This window comes from Lissotriton helveticus, chromosome 2_1 (assembly GCF_964261635.1).
Source record: "Lissotriton helveticus chromosome 2_1, aLisHel1.1, whole genome shotgun sequence".
NCBI lineage: Eukaryota > Metazoa > Chordata > Amphibia > Caudata > Salamandridae > Lissotriton > Lissotriton helveticus.
Window position 1 is genome coordinate 166,373,638 of NC_136059.1, and position 17,299 is coordinate 166,390,936.

At 47.4% G+C, this 17,299-nt stretch overlaps 1 protein-coding gene across 1 annotated transcript in view; it reads left to right on the forward strand.

Moving 5' to 3' along the window:
• LOC144817833 (C-C motif chemokine 19-like) overlaps positions 1-11,978 on the forward strand; it is a 36,678-nt gene extending 24,700 nt beyond the window's left edge. The window contains exons 3-4 of the mRNA XM_078674685.1: positions 1,748-1,853; positions 10,675-11,978. Of these exons, the coding sequence (XP_078530811.1) occupies positions 1,748-1,853; positions 10,675-10,698 (130 nt within the window). The 3' untranslated portion in view covers positions 10,699-11,978. The remainder of the gene's footprint in view (positions 1-1,747; positions 1,854-10,674) is intronic.
• The last annotated feature ends 5,321 nt before the right edge of the window (positions 11,979-17,299 follow it).

Consider the following 17,299-nt stretch of genomic DNA (forward strand, 5'->3'; position numbering starts at 1 on the left):
GGAACCAAGGGGATAACAAAGGTTCTAAGTAGGCAGGCCACACATCAATGTGCAGGCTGCCTGTGCCCCAAAAACAGATTTCCCTGAGATGCTTATGGGGCAGAAATGAATATGTGATGTTCCGCGGACTGAAAGTCCGCGGAAAAAAAGATGCGGAGTAAAGGTTGATTACCTTTTGAAATATCTCACCAATACATACAGTATAGGTAATGAATCTCTCTCTGGACTCCAGGCAATGCAGACAATTAGAGACTTCTTTCTGCACAGAAGTTGGGCAGCCTTCTCTCCCTGGAGGACTGGACCTCACAGTAGCTTCCAATGTTCCTCAGGAAGCTGAGCTAATGAACTCCTCCTCTCAGGCAGGCTCTGAGTGCAGGGGACAGTCAAGCAACTCCTTTCAACTGGAATTTTTATCTAGACTTGCTCCCCGGTCTGGTCAGAGGATGCGGCCTGGAGCTTTTAACCCTGTAGCTCAGTCTTTCCTCAAGTGTACTGGTGCCCAGCCCCTTCCTTTGTCATGAGGGATCCTGGAGTAAAGTACTGCTCAAGCTATCCAGTATTCATCCCCAGAGCTGGCCAATCTGTTCACAGTCATGGGTCAAATTGTAGGAGGGCTCTTCCTATCAAGGATGGCTACTGCATGATCAGCTCAGGCAAGAACCATGGACAACAGGAGTCCTCCTGAGTTGGTTGCAGACAGTTCAGAAATGGATCTGTCTTGGGTCACAGAGAGCACAACAAATGCTTTGTGAAGCAGATAATTCAGGAAGAGGACCAGAGGTGAGGTGAGGAGGCCAGCCTCGTGCAAAGCCCTTGACGCTTTGAAGTTGCCGTACACTTGCAGGAAAGCCAAAATGGTTTCCCTCCTGCATCCTGTCAGACATGCATGTGGGTTTTAACCTCATTCTGTGCATTGCCCATGGTCTACTTACACTTTTCACTCTCAACGCACACAGATGAGAGTAAAGGCCCATGGTTCTGAGACTGGTAGAAACCTTTACTTAGAGATGGTCAGTAGGCAAATTCCCATGATTGAGACTGGTAAAAAGGCCTCTCCCTTCCACCACAAAGTCTATTACTACAAACACCAGTCCCAGGAGGTCAGGCCTTATAGGACAGCTGTCAATTTCTGCAATAGCGGGCCCTTTGGTGCCTAGACTGGCCTCAGGCACTGCGAATGGGTGTCATTCATGTAGAAGTCAAGTCCTTAAGAGATGGAGAAATCCCAGTTGCTAGGAGCGTGCAGGATCTCATCTTGTCTCTCAGTATATTCACAAGGCCAGATGCCATCTTCCACTCCCTGATCACCACCTATTTGACACCCAGAGTCCCCTTCAGTGCCTACAAAGAGTTCAAAAGGCTCGAAAACCACAGCTCCTCTGATCGATTCAACAACCTGCTTGTGAAGCTGGCACCCCGCTTGTGAAGCTGCCACCCCGCTTGTGAAGCTGCCACCCCGCTTGTGAAGCTGCCACCCCGCTTGTGAAGCCGCCACCCCGCTTGTGAAGATTCCACCCCGCTTGTGAAGCTGGCACACATTCATTAGGTTGCCGGAGTAGCTTTGCCCCACAATTTATGCTTTTTATTAATTGGATCTATTACATGTATTGAAATTCCACAAATGTACTTTGCAGTAAGTTATGCTTGAATTCTTATGCTTGCGTAAATGTATAGGCTGGAGTAGCTCATTTCACACTGATGTTTTATATCGAGCTGTTGAATAGTAATTTTCTTTTACTTCCTCTAGATTTATTACCAAGAAGGACAAGCCTCTGTGTGCCCCACCTAGCCAGCGATGGGTACATAGACTGATCAACCAACTAAAAAACCGTGCCCATCAGGTGAATGATGTGGTAAGCAGATTTTGGTTACATCCCATAGTTATAATTTTATTTTCTGCGATGCTGCAATTATCTTTCCAATCCAGGAACTAGCTCCAAGTGTGCACTTCCTGTGTGACTTTCCCTTCCTAGTCTCATTGTGCAGGCTGCCGAGGGCCCCCGGAAGTTGTCCTTTGACTTCCTGTAAGACACAAGGTTAAGTTTACTTCTTTCTGGATGGGTGACTGCGTGATACATCATCGGATTCCTCCCCTGCGCATGACTCAAATGCTAGGATCTGCAACCTCATGTTTCTGTACTCTATCTGTACCCCAGTGGGGTAGGTGTGGGCCTTTCTGTACCCCAGTGGGGTAAGTGTGGGCCGAGTCCTGCAAGCCAAACCCTAAAACACCTTTACCCTGTGCATCGTAAACATTGCAGACCCCTTTATCAGTCGCGGCTGATGCCAATATACAGTGGCGGCGTGGGGGGATTAATAAGAAATTTTAGAAAACAATTACCTGATGCTGCCGGCTGCCTCGGTGCTCTTCTGTTAACTTCCCCGGGACACCACCCCAGACTCCCCATCCCATCCATATGCTGCTCTCATGCTATCACCAAGCATGAGAGCAGCGCCGGAATTGGCCTGAGTGGGCTGGTTTGATGCTCGCTCAGGCACAGGGAGTCTGTGCCATTTCTCCACCTGGCTGTGGAACACCGCTGGGTTGGAGAAACCTAAGTGTGTATGTTGGTTTGGCCGGCCTAAGACGGCTGGCAAAACCGACATGCGCGCTTACAGTGCCCACCACTACTCCTCCCTACCATGGCCAGGCCCGCCCCTTCCTACACACGCATGGCTCACAGGCTTAGCCAGTCACTTTAAAATAAAATGATAATTAAACTGTTTTATCATTATTTTATTTTTCAACTGCTGGCTTTGAGCATTAGTGCGATGCGCCTCCATTACGTAGGAGCCACGCCTGCCCTTAACATTTCTTCAAAGTCAGGAAAATCAGTTTTTCCACCAATAAGCTCTACTTCGATCACAGACACGTCTGTTTCGCGTTTCCGCACCACCAAACTTTATGGCCTACGTGTGATGTACTCATAATGTAACAACATCAAAGCATTATACCCTTTTCACTAGTCACTACTGCCACTTGATGGGCCTTCAAGGGCTAGGATTTTATTTGTAAACTGAGACTTTTTCCACAAATGTTGCACATAGTAGCAGATAGGTCCATTAGATTGTTGGCAGTGCAATGGTTACATAAAGTAGTGGTGGAGAGATTTGCCATGGTTGGGACAATACACCTGACAACATATTCATCCTAAAATACACATCTTCGCGCGTAGGAATCAGAATGATCTGTCCAGGCTGGGCCAATGGCTGTTCAGGTACCAAAGCTAGGATTGGAGTCCAAGTCTCCAGGGTGTAAAGTTAGCAGTTTTGCCACCTGACCAAACCTCTTCCCCATAAAAGTCAGACAAGGAGACCTGATTTCAGGATTACCCTCTTATATGAGCAGATTGTGGTGACCTCAAATTAAAACATAATACACTCACTTCTATTGGGTAATTTTCTTTGAAGCATGAGCAGACGTCCAAACATACCTGCATTTGCTTCTGGTATTGGAAAACTTAATACGATGCACCTCCTTTAATTCAAGTCATATTTATCAATATTTGTCTTGTGATAAACCTTGGGTGAATTTTTATTGTTTGGGCACTATCCTTTCCTGAATTTTTTATAAATAAATAGTGTGGTCTGGGTAGGAGGTATTCCTAGGTATCATATAGGGTATTGCAGAAGTTACTCTAGTGTCCCTTTGATAATAATATTAAAAGCTATTGGCAGTGATTTACCATCAATGGGCAGCGGGTGGAGGCTCTGCGAGATAAAGGCTTCAGTATGACTACTGTCAGGTGTCATCTGGTGTCCACAGAGCAGGTAATCCCAAATGTATTGCACCACGTTGTAGTAGCTGACAACCCTGAGAGTCCCTATCCTGTAGCTCTGGATCCCTTTAAATGGGGGAGACTCAGGTTCCTTGAGGGTAGCAGTGAGTCCAGCCATGCCTGTGGATTGCCTCCTTGGTACCGACATTTGGAAGGAGATGGAGCTCCCGTCCCACCTGGAGATGTTATGGTTGCTAGAGTGAGTGTGCTAAACTATACAATCCATTGCCACCGGAGATGAAAGTCGAGAAAACATGGTGCCGGGAAAAATGGTCTAGGTATCTGCCAAAAAGAGGAAGGGCAATGGGAATGGGAAACCCGCTCCTAAATCACCCACTGTCAGGGAAGAGGCTGAGCCTGAGGATGACGCCCCAGGACCTACAGCAAAGGAATTTGCTTCCCTGGGGAATCTCACTGAGTTGGCTGGCTGGCAAGGTGATGGAGTGCCCATCAGGGAGGAATTCTGCAAGTCCCAGAAGGAGTGCCCTACAGCGGCCAGTGTAGGCCCAGGCAGCTGGCAACACCTCTTGGGGATCACTTGATGTACTGGGAGAATGACCTCCTGTATAGTGAGCCTAAGGCTCCAGAGCCTGGTGCAACCCAAGTGTTGATGGTCCTCCAGTGCTACAGGGTCTTTCTACGGGGTATGGCTTATGATCTACCCAGAGCAGGAAATCTAGGGCATGACATGACCTTTGCCAGGTTTGTCAGATGCATTTATTGGCCCCGAATGAGAGTGACCTCAGATGCAATCGGTAGATTTTTTCAAGTTCAAGTTCAAGTTAAGGCATTTATAAAGCGCACTACTCACCCAGAGGGTCTCAAGGCGCTAGAGGGAGGGGTTCATTGTTTATCGAATAGCCAAGTTTTCAATTCTTTTCTGAAGGAGATGTGATTCTGAGTAAGGCGGAGGTGGGTGGGGAGTGAGTTCCAGGTCTTGGCAGCCAGGAAGGAGAAGGATCTGCCGCCCATGGTGGTTTTTCGGATGCGCGGGACTGCGGCGAGGGCTTGAATGGATGATCTTAGTTGGCGGGTGGGATAGTAGAAGGACAGTCGGGAGTTGAGGCATTCTGGTCCTAGATTATAAAGGGCCTTGTGTGCGTGGGTAAGAAGGCGGAAGGTAATTCTTTTGTTGACGGGAAGCCAGTGGAGGTTTTTTAAGTGACCGGTGATGTGCTCTTGGCGCGGGATGTCTAATATGAGTCTCGCTGATGCGTTTTGGATGCGCTGGAGCTTTTTCTGCAATTTTGTTGTAATTCCGGCGTAGAGAGTGTTGCCATAGTCCAGTCGACTCGTGACCAGAGCATGGGTGACAGTCTTTCTTGTTTCGAGGGGGATCCAGCGGAAGATCTTTTTGAGAATGCGAAGGACGTTGAAGCAGGAGGACGACACGGCGTTGACTTGTCTGGACATTGAGAGAGAGGAGTCTAGAATGAAGCCGAGGTTACGTGCATGGTCAGTGGGTGTGGGCGCTGATCCCAAAGCGGAAGGCCACCAAGAGTCGTCCCACGCTGAGGGGGAGGATCCAAGGATGAGCACCTCAGTTTTGTCTGAATTGAGTTTTAGGCGGCTCTATTTCATCCATTCGGCTACTTCTTTCATACCTTCGTGAAGGTTGTCCTTGGCGGTGTTGGGGTCTTTGGTGAGGGAGAGTATCAGCTGGGTGTCGTCGGCGTAGGAGATGATGTTGAGGTTGTGTCGACGTGCGATGGGGGCGAGGGGACTCATGTAGACGTTGAAGAGGGTGGGACTGAGTGAGGAGCCTTGAGGTACGCCGCAGATGACTTCGGTGGGCTCTGAGTAGAAAGGGGGAAGTCGGACTCTCTGTGTTCTCCCGGCTAGGAACGAGATGATCCAGTCCAAGGCTTTTCCTTGTATGCCGATGTTGTTGAGGCGTTGTATGAGGGTGCTGTGACAGACAGTGTCGAAGGCGGCGGAGAGGTCGAGAAGAATGAGGGCCACTGTTTCACCGTTGTCCAGGAGTGCTCGGATGTCGTCGGTCGCCGCAATGAGGGCGGTCTCGGTGCTGTGTTTGGCTCGAAAGCCGTTCTGTGAGGGATCCAGGGAGTTGTTGGATTCAAGGAAGGCTGCGAGTTGGCTGTTGACGGCTTTCTCGATGACTTTGGCCGGGAAAGGGAGGAGGGAGATGGGTCGGTAGTTTTTCAGTTCTGAGGGGTCTGCTGTTGGTTTTTTCAGAAGGGCGCTGAGTTTGGCGTGTTTCCATATTTCTGGAAAGGTGGCTGAGTTGAAGGAGCAGTTGATGACATCGCGGAGTTGGGGAGCGATGATGGAGTCAGCTTTGTTGAAGATGTAGTGGGGGCAGGGGTCAGAAGGTGAGCCAGAGTGGATTGAGTTCATGAGGTGAATGGTATCTTCAATGGTGATTGGGTTCCAGGAATTGAGGTAGTTAGTAGGAGGGGTGGGATCAGAAGGGGGTGGGGTGAGTTGGTCATTGGGAGTGTTCTTGAAGCTGTTGTGGATGTCGGCAATTTTGTTGTAGAAGAAGGAGGATAGCGCATTGCAGAGGTCTTGGGAGTTAGTGATGTCGTTGGATGCTGCGGGAGGGTTGGTGAATTCTTTGACGATATTGAAGAGTTCCTTGCTGTTATGAGAGTTGTTGTCGAGACGGTCCTTAAATGCTGATTTCTTGGCGGAACGAATCAGTTGGTGGTGTTTGCGGGTGGCTGTCTTGAGGGAGGTCATGTTGTCTGAGGTTGGTTCTTTTCTCCAATTCTTCTCCAGGGTGCGGCAAGTCTTTTTGGATTTTTTAAGGTCATCATTGAACCAGGGAGCCTTTTTGCTGAATGATTTCAACTGGTGTTTTTTCAGGGGTGCTAGTTCGTCCGCACTGTGTGTAATCCATTGCCTGAGGTTTGTGGCTGCTTGGTCTGGGTCCGTTGTTAGGGTGGGAGTGTTTTGGCTGAGGGATGCGAGGAGTTGGTCGGTGGTGATTTTGTTCCAATTTCTTCGGGGTATGGGTTGTGGACGGTTGTGGGTCAGGGTTGTTTTGTAGCTGAAGTGAACACAGCTGTGATCCGTCCAGTGGAGAGCTGTAGTGTGATCGAAGGAGATGTGCTTGCTGGAGGTGAAGATAGGGTCGAGCGTGTGTCCGGCTGTGTGAGTGGGGGTGTCGACAAGTTGTTTGAGTCCGAGATTGGACATGTTGTCCAGGAGGGTGGTGGTGTTGTTGTCGAGAATGTTGTCAAGGTGGTAGTTGAGGTCTCCTAGAAGAATGTAGTTCTCGGAGGCGAGAGCGTGCGGGCTGACGAAGTCTGTGATGTCGTCGCTGAATTGAGATCGGGTGCCTGGGGACCTGTAGATGAGGGTTCCTCTGAGGGTGGTCCTGGGGTCGGTGTGGATCTGAAAGTGGAGGTGTTCGGCGGTTGCAAGATTGTCGTCAGAGCTGGTTGTAATTTTGATGGTGTTTCTATGGACGATGGCGATGCCTCCTCCAGTTTTTTTAATGGTGCGGTCTTTTCGAATGATCTTGTAAGTGTCCGGTATGGCTATGGCGATGTCGGTGGCAGAAGATGCGTTCATCCAAGTTTCAGTGAGGAAGGCGATGTCAGGTGACACGGTGTCGATTAGGTCCCAGAGTTCGGTTGCGTGTCTGTGGACCGAGCGGGTGTTCAGTAGGATGCATTTCAAGTCGTTGGGTTCGGAGCTGAGTGTGGAGGAAGTGTGTTTGGTGAGGGTCCTGAAGCAGTTGAACTTACAGAAGAGGCAGGAGAATGGGCCGTGGGTACGTCCTGGGGTAGCTACGCAGCATAGTGGGGTGCGTCCTGCGTTGAGGGCGAGGAGAGTAGCGGCATCATAAGTTACTCTGGGGGGTTGGGGGCGGCATAGGGCAGGGGGAAGGGCGCTGGGCGCGGTCCAGGCACGGACGGGCGCAGACGGGCTTACCTTTGGTGCACCTTCGGCGTGGACGCAGCGCGTGGACGCTGCGCGTTGGGACGTCAGTCTTAAGTGGAGAGTGGAGGGGGCGGAGCGTGGGAGGGTCAGCCGGGAGGCGGGAGCGAGGTGGGGGAAGGGCCAGGGGATGCACACAAAATGGAAACAACAACAACAAGCTTTGCAGCAGGGGAAACGGAGGTGCTTTTAAATAGTAAAGTATCTCTTAACAAGCACAGCCAAGAAGTGCGCGCTGGCGATATGAAAGGCACTAATAATGCAGGCACTATGGTTTAAATACAGACAGTTCAGTCAAGCGCTACTAAATGGTAAATGGTCTGCACTCGAGCGCTATGATAGAAAATGCAGAGGCAGAGTCAGGCGCTACAATCACAAGTTAACACTCAGCGCTATGAAGAGAATTCAGCAGAGTCAGGCGCTACAATACCAGGTCTTCGCTGGAGGAAGGCAAGGGGAGCGACCGTTCGTGTCCAGGACAGGACAAGCAAGTTGGAAGTCAGGGGTAAAGTGAAAGTCACAGTTTGTACCTCTCCCTGTCGTATGCACCCCCTTTGAGAGGGTGGGTACTAACATTGTGAAACCCTTAGATCCCAAGTCTGCATTAGGCAACATGGTCAGCCTTGACTTGGTGGATCATGCCACCCCATACCTGGAGGCTACACACCTGAGAACAGTGACTGTGTCCAGATCACTGATGGGGAACTTTACCCGAGTGGGTTTCCCCAAGGAGGTATTATCTGATCGGGATAACTTCAGGCCTGCATTCATGAAGTCAGTGTGAGACAAGTTTAGGGTAACCTACAACTTCTCCCCAACATATCATCTCCAGACCAACAGGAGCTTCAACAAGACTCTCAAAGGCATGATCATGGGTCTGTCTGAGCCTTCAAAATGGAAGTGGGATGCTCTCTTACTATGCCTGTTGTTTGTTTACAGGGAGGTGCCACAGAAGAGAGTGGGGTTTAGCCCCTGTGAGCTTCTGTATGGCCATGCACCCTGTCAGAGGGCCTCTCAGCCTAGTGAAGGAGGGGTGGGAGAAAACTCCCATGAAAATCCCCCAGGGTGTAGTCTGCTATATGTTGGCACTCCGGACTCAGATGAGGAAAGCTGTTATGAAACTGTGTCATGACCAGAAAGCAACTATAGTTGAGTTTCAACCCGGTTAAAAAGTGTGGGTGAAGGGTCCACTGGAACCCCAGGCCATGCAGGACTGGTAGACCGGGCCCTCTCAGATGAAGAAGCGCAAGGGGAGGGCACCTACCTGGTGGATCTCTAGACCCCAAGGAAGTCCTCGAAGGTCCTTCATTTGGATCCATACATGAGAGGTCTGAAGTCACCATTCTCCTGGTGACAGATGAAGGACTGGAGGAGGAGAGCGAACCTCTCCTGGATCTGCTATCTTCCAAGGAGCAGGGTGGGTTAGTGGAATGTGTCAATCTCTCCTCTACCCTGACCCCAGAGCAACCGAGGAACTGTCCCCACTTGCTGAGGTAGTTCGCCTCCTCTTCTCACTGACCCCAGGGATCACCATTTGGTGCACCTGTGATATTAACACTGGGGACAGCATACCTGTTAAGAATCAAATCTAAAGGTTGTCTGAGAAGGTGAGAGCCAGTATCAAGGAGGAGGTATCCAGATGCTGGAGTCATCAGCAATTGAGCACGCTAATAGCCCTTAGTCCAGCCCAGTTGTTCTAGTCCCGAAGGCCACCCCACAAGGTGCCACACAAGAACTCTGGTTATGTGTGGACAACATTGAGCTCAGTGGAGTCACCAAGACTGGCACTCACCCCTTCCTCCAAGCTGAGGATGTTATTTATCAGTTAGAAACTGCTAGGTTGCTGAGCACCTTTGTTGTCATAATGTACGGGCATTGGCAGATTGCCTTAACTGAGAGGGCTAAGGAGAGGAAAGCGTTCTCTACACCAGAGGGCAAATTCCTAGTCAGGGTGATGTCCTTTGGATTGGGGAATGCTCCTGCCGCCTTCCAGGAACTGTTCAACAGGTTCCTGGCTGGGATGGAGGCTTTCAGTGGCACCTACCTGGACAACATTGTGACCTTCCATTCCTTCTGGGAGGATCACCTGTTCCGGCTCCAGGAAGTGTTTGATGCCCTGGAGAAAGCAGACCTGACTATCAAGGTGAGCAAGTGACATATAGGGCAGGGCTCAATTGTCTACTTGGGACAGCAAGTTAGTGGGGGCAAAGTGCAGCCCCTCTAGACCAAAATTCAAACTATCCTGGCATGGGAGAAACCCCCAAGACCCAGAAAGAGGTGAGCACCTTCTTAGGCCTCAGCAGGAGATTCATCAGGGGGTATGGCACCATGAACTATGATAAACTGGCAGATTTATTGTCATTCACTGAATTCAAATGAACAACTAGTTCAGTCTGTTACTAACACCCCACCAAGCACATAACCACCCAACTATGTACTCCATCTTGCCCCTGGTGTCCTGGAGTAGCTGAGGGGTACCATGTTGGTTCTATATAAATAGATAAACATTGATGTACGTCCTGAAACCCATCAATCAGAATAGTTCCTTTACTAAAACTAGCAAACCTGTTCAGTGGTCCTGTGAAACCATGAGATTGCCATATGTGTCACCTCCTTTCACCTTGTCACTCAGATCTCAAACGCAAGGAAAAGATTATCTTCTCTCAGTGGCCCTCTCAATATGATACCTATTAATTTATAGTGTTTATAAAGGGCAAACAGTGACCATCAGGTATCAGAGTGCTGTACAAAGAAACTATGACTGCTTTTGAAGATGTAACTTCTTTTCTGACCATGGTGTTAGCGTATAAAGTTGACTTGTGATGTATCTCCCTTTGGAAAAGCCCTTGACATTCAAATAATGGCCAAGATGTGTTATCACTCTGCGATTCAGAAGTCTAGGGAGTGACTACGAAGACAAAATGCATATGTCATGAAACATGATGTCCTCCCACTCATGGCATATTCTCTGTTTTGTTTTTTAAAGGTCAAGCAGGACACCAGCTACTAGCCACCATGATGCCACCCAAGGCTGACCCGTGACCTTGGGAAGTGAAGGATGCAAGAAGTTCGGGGGCAACATCTGAAGTCTTCATTCTTTCCCAGCTTCCCTAGCGGCAGATGCTGAGGGCGAGGGCTATATTCCTTTCAAATGTGAAGCTGGGCCTCTGAGGGCAGACAGCATCTGTGCTGCATCCTGTCCTCCCCAGCAAACTGTTTTCTTTTGTGACTCTTCTGACTTCTTGGAAAGGAAATCCCTGCGATAGACGTGATGGTCATTTGGGAAGATAATTTTCTGGAAGTTATGTTTGCCATTGTGAAGCAAAATGTGAATTAGATTGCTCAGCCTGTGTATGGCAGAGAAGGACGCTTGTCCACTCTGAGAATGCATGCATCTATAGTGGTGACGTAGAGTGGTGTGGCATGCATGACAATTAGTGGTCATTAAAATGTTTGTCCCATTCAATATCAACATTGTTTATAGTACCTTGCGTGTTTTCAGTAAATTGATTGAGGGTGCTATATTGCATACGTGAACCAAGGAAGACAGGGCGAGCCGTGCATCTGTTCTATTGCAAAATACCCCCAGTCCCTCCTCCACACCCTTTAAAGAAGAATACATTAGTGTAACTTCTTGCACAGGCTGCTGATACTATCCAACCTGATAGAAATTGACACTAATGAGGATCCCAACTTTGCTTGTTGGGCGCTGTGGGACAAGACCGTTCACGACCAAGCCGCGTGAGCCGGAGTCAGGCCCGCGCGCTCGACGCGTGACCTGTTCTTGGAAATTCTTAACTCTGTGCAATGTGATCTTTCCAGCTAGGATTGCACGGTTCGTTGTGAATTGGCCAAGTATTGCTGTGCTGAATGCTGTCCTCAGTCTGGTGTTTATGCTGATATATTGTGCAAATTTGTGAACCAGTCTGTGGACCATGAAAATATCCAATCAAACGCCCTCTTAGAAGGAGAGCTCGGCTCCTCCCCCCTTTCATGCAGATGAGCACCTGTCAATCCCAGCAGCGATGGCACAAGTGGCAGAAGAGGACGAGGGATCTGGTGACATAGGGCTTTATGTTGTAAAGCTACTCTGTGGTGAAGGTGACTGGGGCTTTTTGGTTTCTGTATATGACTGTTTCTTAGTCACCCGTGTACATTGGGAGAGGGTGGGAGCATGTAGTTTATGGCTGTACCTTTTCATGCACGATTAATGCAATTATAATCTCTGATTTCTATATTTTTAACTTTTCTCAAAGTATATTTTTAATACAATAAATGATATAATTAAAAGTTGCTGTGTGGTGCTTTTCGCGACATGTGCCTGTATCAGTGTCGTCGCTGGGCGAGGATCAATAACTCTCAGAACTCAGGTAGTGGACGGTTTCTCCTCTCTGACACATTTTAACATTGGCAGAAATTATGGACGTTTTGTTGGTAATACCGATGCACATCCTAGTAATTTCTGGCAGAGTTTCCAGTGGCTGAAGTCTGTTAGAATGCAGATATTGGTAGCAAATGTCACCATCTGGTATTTCCAGGGCACAAGTCCCACCCAAAAAAGTGGGCGGACTGACCAAGGTGGGCAGTATGCAGGTGACAACCCGGCACGTGACATTATGGCCCATGACATCACAGCGCATGACATTGCATGTAGCATCACAGGAAGTGACATCAGAGGAAGTGGTGTCACATCCATGACTTTACAAGAAGTGACATCACAAGAAGTGAGAATATGTCTTAAGACTGCACACCACACATATGTTTAGCCAGTATATCATGAGTACATTTGAGGACATTATGAGTATGTGCACAAACATTCCTGATTTAGGCAGAAGACTCAAGCTTTTGTAAGCTACATGTAAAACAATGTCGCTTTTTGCCAGGGTACAGGTTCTTCTACCCAAGGTTTGACAATCTAACTCTGCTGCCAGCCTAAATCACCAAGCGTAATATTCAAGGAGCAGCACTTTTCCATGTAGATGTAGCTACCTGCGCTCTCAGGAGGTGAGACTGCTCTTCTATGCAAAGTATCCTTACTTAGCCCTACCCACCACTAAATGTGCCTGTGGTGGGCACCTGCACTCGTTTTAGGAGATTGGGGGCTAATTTTCCAACAATAGACAAACCCCCAAATGCATCAAGAACCCATTTTGCTATTCCTTAATAGCGAAAAACAACGATTCGCTATTAAGGAATAGCAAAATGCAATGCATGAAGAAATCACTAAAAAAAATAGCGATTTCTTAAAATTCCTTAATTGCGACTCACAAATTGCGAGTCACAATTAAGGAATACCTCCCCATTCATTCCTATGGGCCTAGAGGCCCATAGGAATGAATGGGAAGACATTCTCAATTTGCGAATCGCAATTAGCGAATCGTAAATTGAGAATGTGATTTCAAGGGTGCAGGGGTGTCCGAAGGACACCCTGTTGCACCCCTGAAATTGATCTGTGCACATATGTTGCGCACACATATGCCCTTAGGGCATGTGTGTGCGCAACATGAAACTTTAAAAAATGCATTTTAGTGCATTTTTCAAAGTTTTTGCAAATTACCATGAAGTTCAACTTCATGGTAATTTGCGAGCCCTATTAGCGAAACCGCTATTTTTTTAAACTTTAATGCATTTCATTTAAGGAATCTCAATTTGAGATTCCTTAAATGCAAGTAATCGCAATTTTGCGATTTCTTAATTTGCAATTTTTGCATTTGGGATGATGCATCCCAAATGCAAAAATACCGGTCGCAAAGGAGCAGATTCTGAGAATCTGCCCCTTTGCGAGCGGATTTTACCTTGATGAATCTATGCCCATGACTCAAAGCAAGATGAAAAGACAGAAAGGGTAGAAAGGAGAAAGAGAGAAAGAAAAACAATGCTGAAGACAGAAAACAGAATGAAAAAAGAACCAGCAAGAATAAGCAAGTGTAGAGTGGTTAAGGAAAAGGGTTATGGGAATATTGCAATTCAGCAATAGGACCCTAAGAATAAGATTGGGGCCCTGCATTTATGTTTTTACAAATTAGACATTGCTTCCTCCACAAATTTCAGCTCCACATTTAGCAGCAGACATCTCTCATGTTCTTATTATTGGCGAAACTATGGCCCACATGCATCATTGTGTCTTTTAGCATTTCTTAATTTGTGAAAAATAAGGAATCGCAAATTAAAAAATGCAAAATGATATGCATCAATATTTTCGGTATTCTTGTGGGATTCGGTAAAAATCGCATTTTTTACCGAATCCCAAAGAAATACCGATTTCTTAACTTAATTTTCGCAATTCCCATTGATTCCTATGGGGCAAAAGGCCCATAGGAGTCAATGGAAATTGCGAGTGGCACTTAGAAAATTTCATGGGTGCAGGGGGGGGTCCAAAGGACCCCCCCATGCACCCCTGAAATGTACTTTTCAGCATAAGTTACATACACACATGTCCTAAGGACATGTGTGTGTGTAACTTTACAGTTTAAAAAATGCATTTTTGTGCATATTTAATCAATTTCGCAATTTACCACGAAGTTGAACTTCGTGGTAATTTGCACTTCCAATTTAAAAAAACGCATATTTTTCTATAATGATGCATAGCATTTAAGAAATCGCACAATTGCGATTTCTTAAATGCTAATGCAATTTTAGAAATCGTAAAAAAGATGCGACTTCTAAAATGGCATGATGCATCCCAACAAGCACTTTTGCATTCGCAAACGGCCGATTTTAAGGAATCGCACCGTCTGCGACTGCAAAAATGCTTGATGCATGTGGGCCTATATCTAAACCACCCTCGCAATTACCAGCGCAACCTGACAGCTCACCCTGGAATTAGTAACACCAGAATGCTCACACGAAGAATGGACCACAAATTTCACATTAAGAGGTATCAGCTCTACATCAAAATAAGTGGAACCCACCCAATATCCAAAGATGAGAATAAAATGATGACAAGGATAACTGACAAGAAAAAGGCACATGCAATTTCCGTCCCAACTCGCACTTTCAAGAAAATGTTGGCCTTTACAAGGATATATTGCTGGCTTTTACAGAAAAACTACCCAAGTGAGGAACAGCGAGAGACACCACAACTATAGCCAATAACCAGAATCTGCATTAGACTACGCTCGCTAATAAGAATTTGGCATGTTCTAGACATGTTATGCTGTCAAAATGGTTTCACTGGAGCTGGCCTACTTGACCTACTTGTTTACAATAACACTAACCTGTGGTCTCGCCTGCAGGAGCCAGCCCTAAGTATGAACACATGATCTCTCATTTCATATATAATATACCTCTGAATTACATCAGTTTCCCAGAACTAAGAGCATCATAACAGCAAAGCTACCCTTTGTAAGGCAGTACATCGCAAAACCTTACAGTATTTCTGCAGTAGGTAGGTGTGAAAAGGACAGAAAACAACACCACCCATACCCTGACAGGGTAGCAACTTAGGAAAAATTAACACAGCCATATCCAGCGCAATCACATTTCCAGAGCTACAAAAAAGCAACCTGTCTTCCTTTCAGGGAACACAGCTCTTCAACATTTAGTGATTGGAAATGTAGCTAAAGCACATAATTTTGAAAGTTTGGAAATCATATTTTGTTGTGATGTGACAGATTTAGATATTTCTGGAGGAGCAAGCAGGGTTATGAAAGCAGTCCTTATTTAAAGTGAAAAATGCAGTTGCTGCATCTGCCTGCCACCCGAGCTCCAACCTCATGTGCCAAGAATTAAAGACAAAGCATTTGCCTTTGAAGTAAAATAGGAGAAATAAAAAGATGTCCATCTAATGGCTTGAAATTAGCAATGTGAAAGCAGAAAACCTGTGATTGATCCCAGATTGACCAAATTGTGTGATCCTAGGCAAATCTCTCTCTTGTTTTTGATGTAATAGGCTTTTGTGTTGCACCATATGTAATAATTGATTTTCATGTAGCTTCTGCCGGCCAGCCACACTAACCTCATGCACCAAGGGGCAGATTTACAAGCCCCTTGCAAAACGTTTGCGCCGCTGTTGCGTCACTTTTGTGATGCTGCAGTGGGGCTAAAAATGCACCCCATTTACAACGTGATACATCTAGGGAGATGCGTCACGTTGTAAAGCCCTGCGTCACATCATACCTGCGCCAGCTATAATGTATGCAGGGTGGGCGTTCCCACGCAAAAAAGCCTAGTAGAATTGGTGCAGTGAAATGTACAAGATTTCACGGCATCACTTCTAGGATGCCACTGCGTCAAAGTCTTACGCCTGCTTGAAGCAGGCATAAGGAGTGATGCAGTGTAGTGAGAATAGGCCTCCCCATGCATTGCTGGAGTTGCGTCGTGCTTGCAACACGACACTAGCAACGCGTGACTTTTGCCCCAAAAGATGCGTCAGAATTTTTGACGCCTCTGTCAATCCTTGCGCCATGGCGTGCTATATTGTAAATAGGGCGCATCCATGGTGACGCAAGGGTTTCGCAGGGTGGCACAGGGAAAGTGGCGCATCTCTACAGATGCTTTACTTTCTTGTAAATCTGCCCCCAGGAATTTAAGACAAAACATTAACCTTTGATGTGAAATAGGACAAACAAAGAGAGGGGCCATTTAGTAGCTGAATTGCACAAAGTGAATGCAGAAACTCTGTGTGTGTGCTGCCCATGACCTTCATATGTCAGGCGGACGCTGTGGTGATGATTGAGGATTGTCGCCCTGGAGCACTGCTCTATCGAGAAGAGGACTGTCGCCTTGTGCAATGCTGTGAGCTGAAGGTGCTGTTTCCCTGTGTGCGCTGTTACGAATCCCAAATGCCAGGAGGCGGCCGTGGTGAAGTGAAAGGGATTTTGCCCTGGAGCAGCATGCAGCTGTGAAGGAGAAGCAATTCATTACTGTGAGAAAGTGCCATCTTTCTTGCATTGGTATGCCCCCACTTTTATCTGACTGCTGATGTGCTTTGACTGAGTGTGCCCTGGGCTCCTGCCAACCAGGTACCCAGGGCCGGTGTTCCTTCCCTAAAACCCTATTGACATCTCCGGCCACCTGTCAGCCCCTAGTAAATGGTACCCTAGGTATACAGGGCCTGGTGACTAAAGAAGACCCCTGAGGGCTGCAGTACTCTTTGTGCCACCCTCCGGGGCCCTGTACCCTGACATCCACACACTGCCTTTGCAGGATGAGTGCCTAAGTACAGAACCAAACAAAGATTCAACATGGCACACATCCCTGTGTGCCAGGCCCACAGAACCCACTGTCCTGGCATACTTCAGTCACTCCTCTAGCTGGGTGCCCTATGCTAGAGGTGTGGGCACAGGTGCATGAGCCCTGTGCCCCTACAGTACCCAGGGCCATTCCTGGGCACTGTAAGTGCAGTGATGCCATTAAAAGTATATGGTGCTGGGAGGTTGTCATTACGAACTCCACAGCACGATAATGGCTACACTGAAGACTGACAAGTTTGGTATCAACGTTCTGAGCACATTAAACCTGCACTGATGCCAGTGTGGGATTTAATGAAGAATGCACCAGAGGGGGCATCTTAGAGATGCCCCCTGAAAACCTAACCTACAATCCACATCTAGGCTGAGTGGCTGCAGAGGCTGCAACACAGCAGACATGTTGCTGGACCCCTGGGTGGA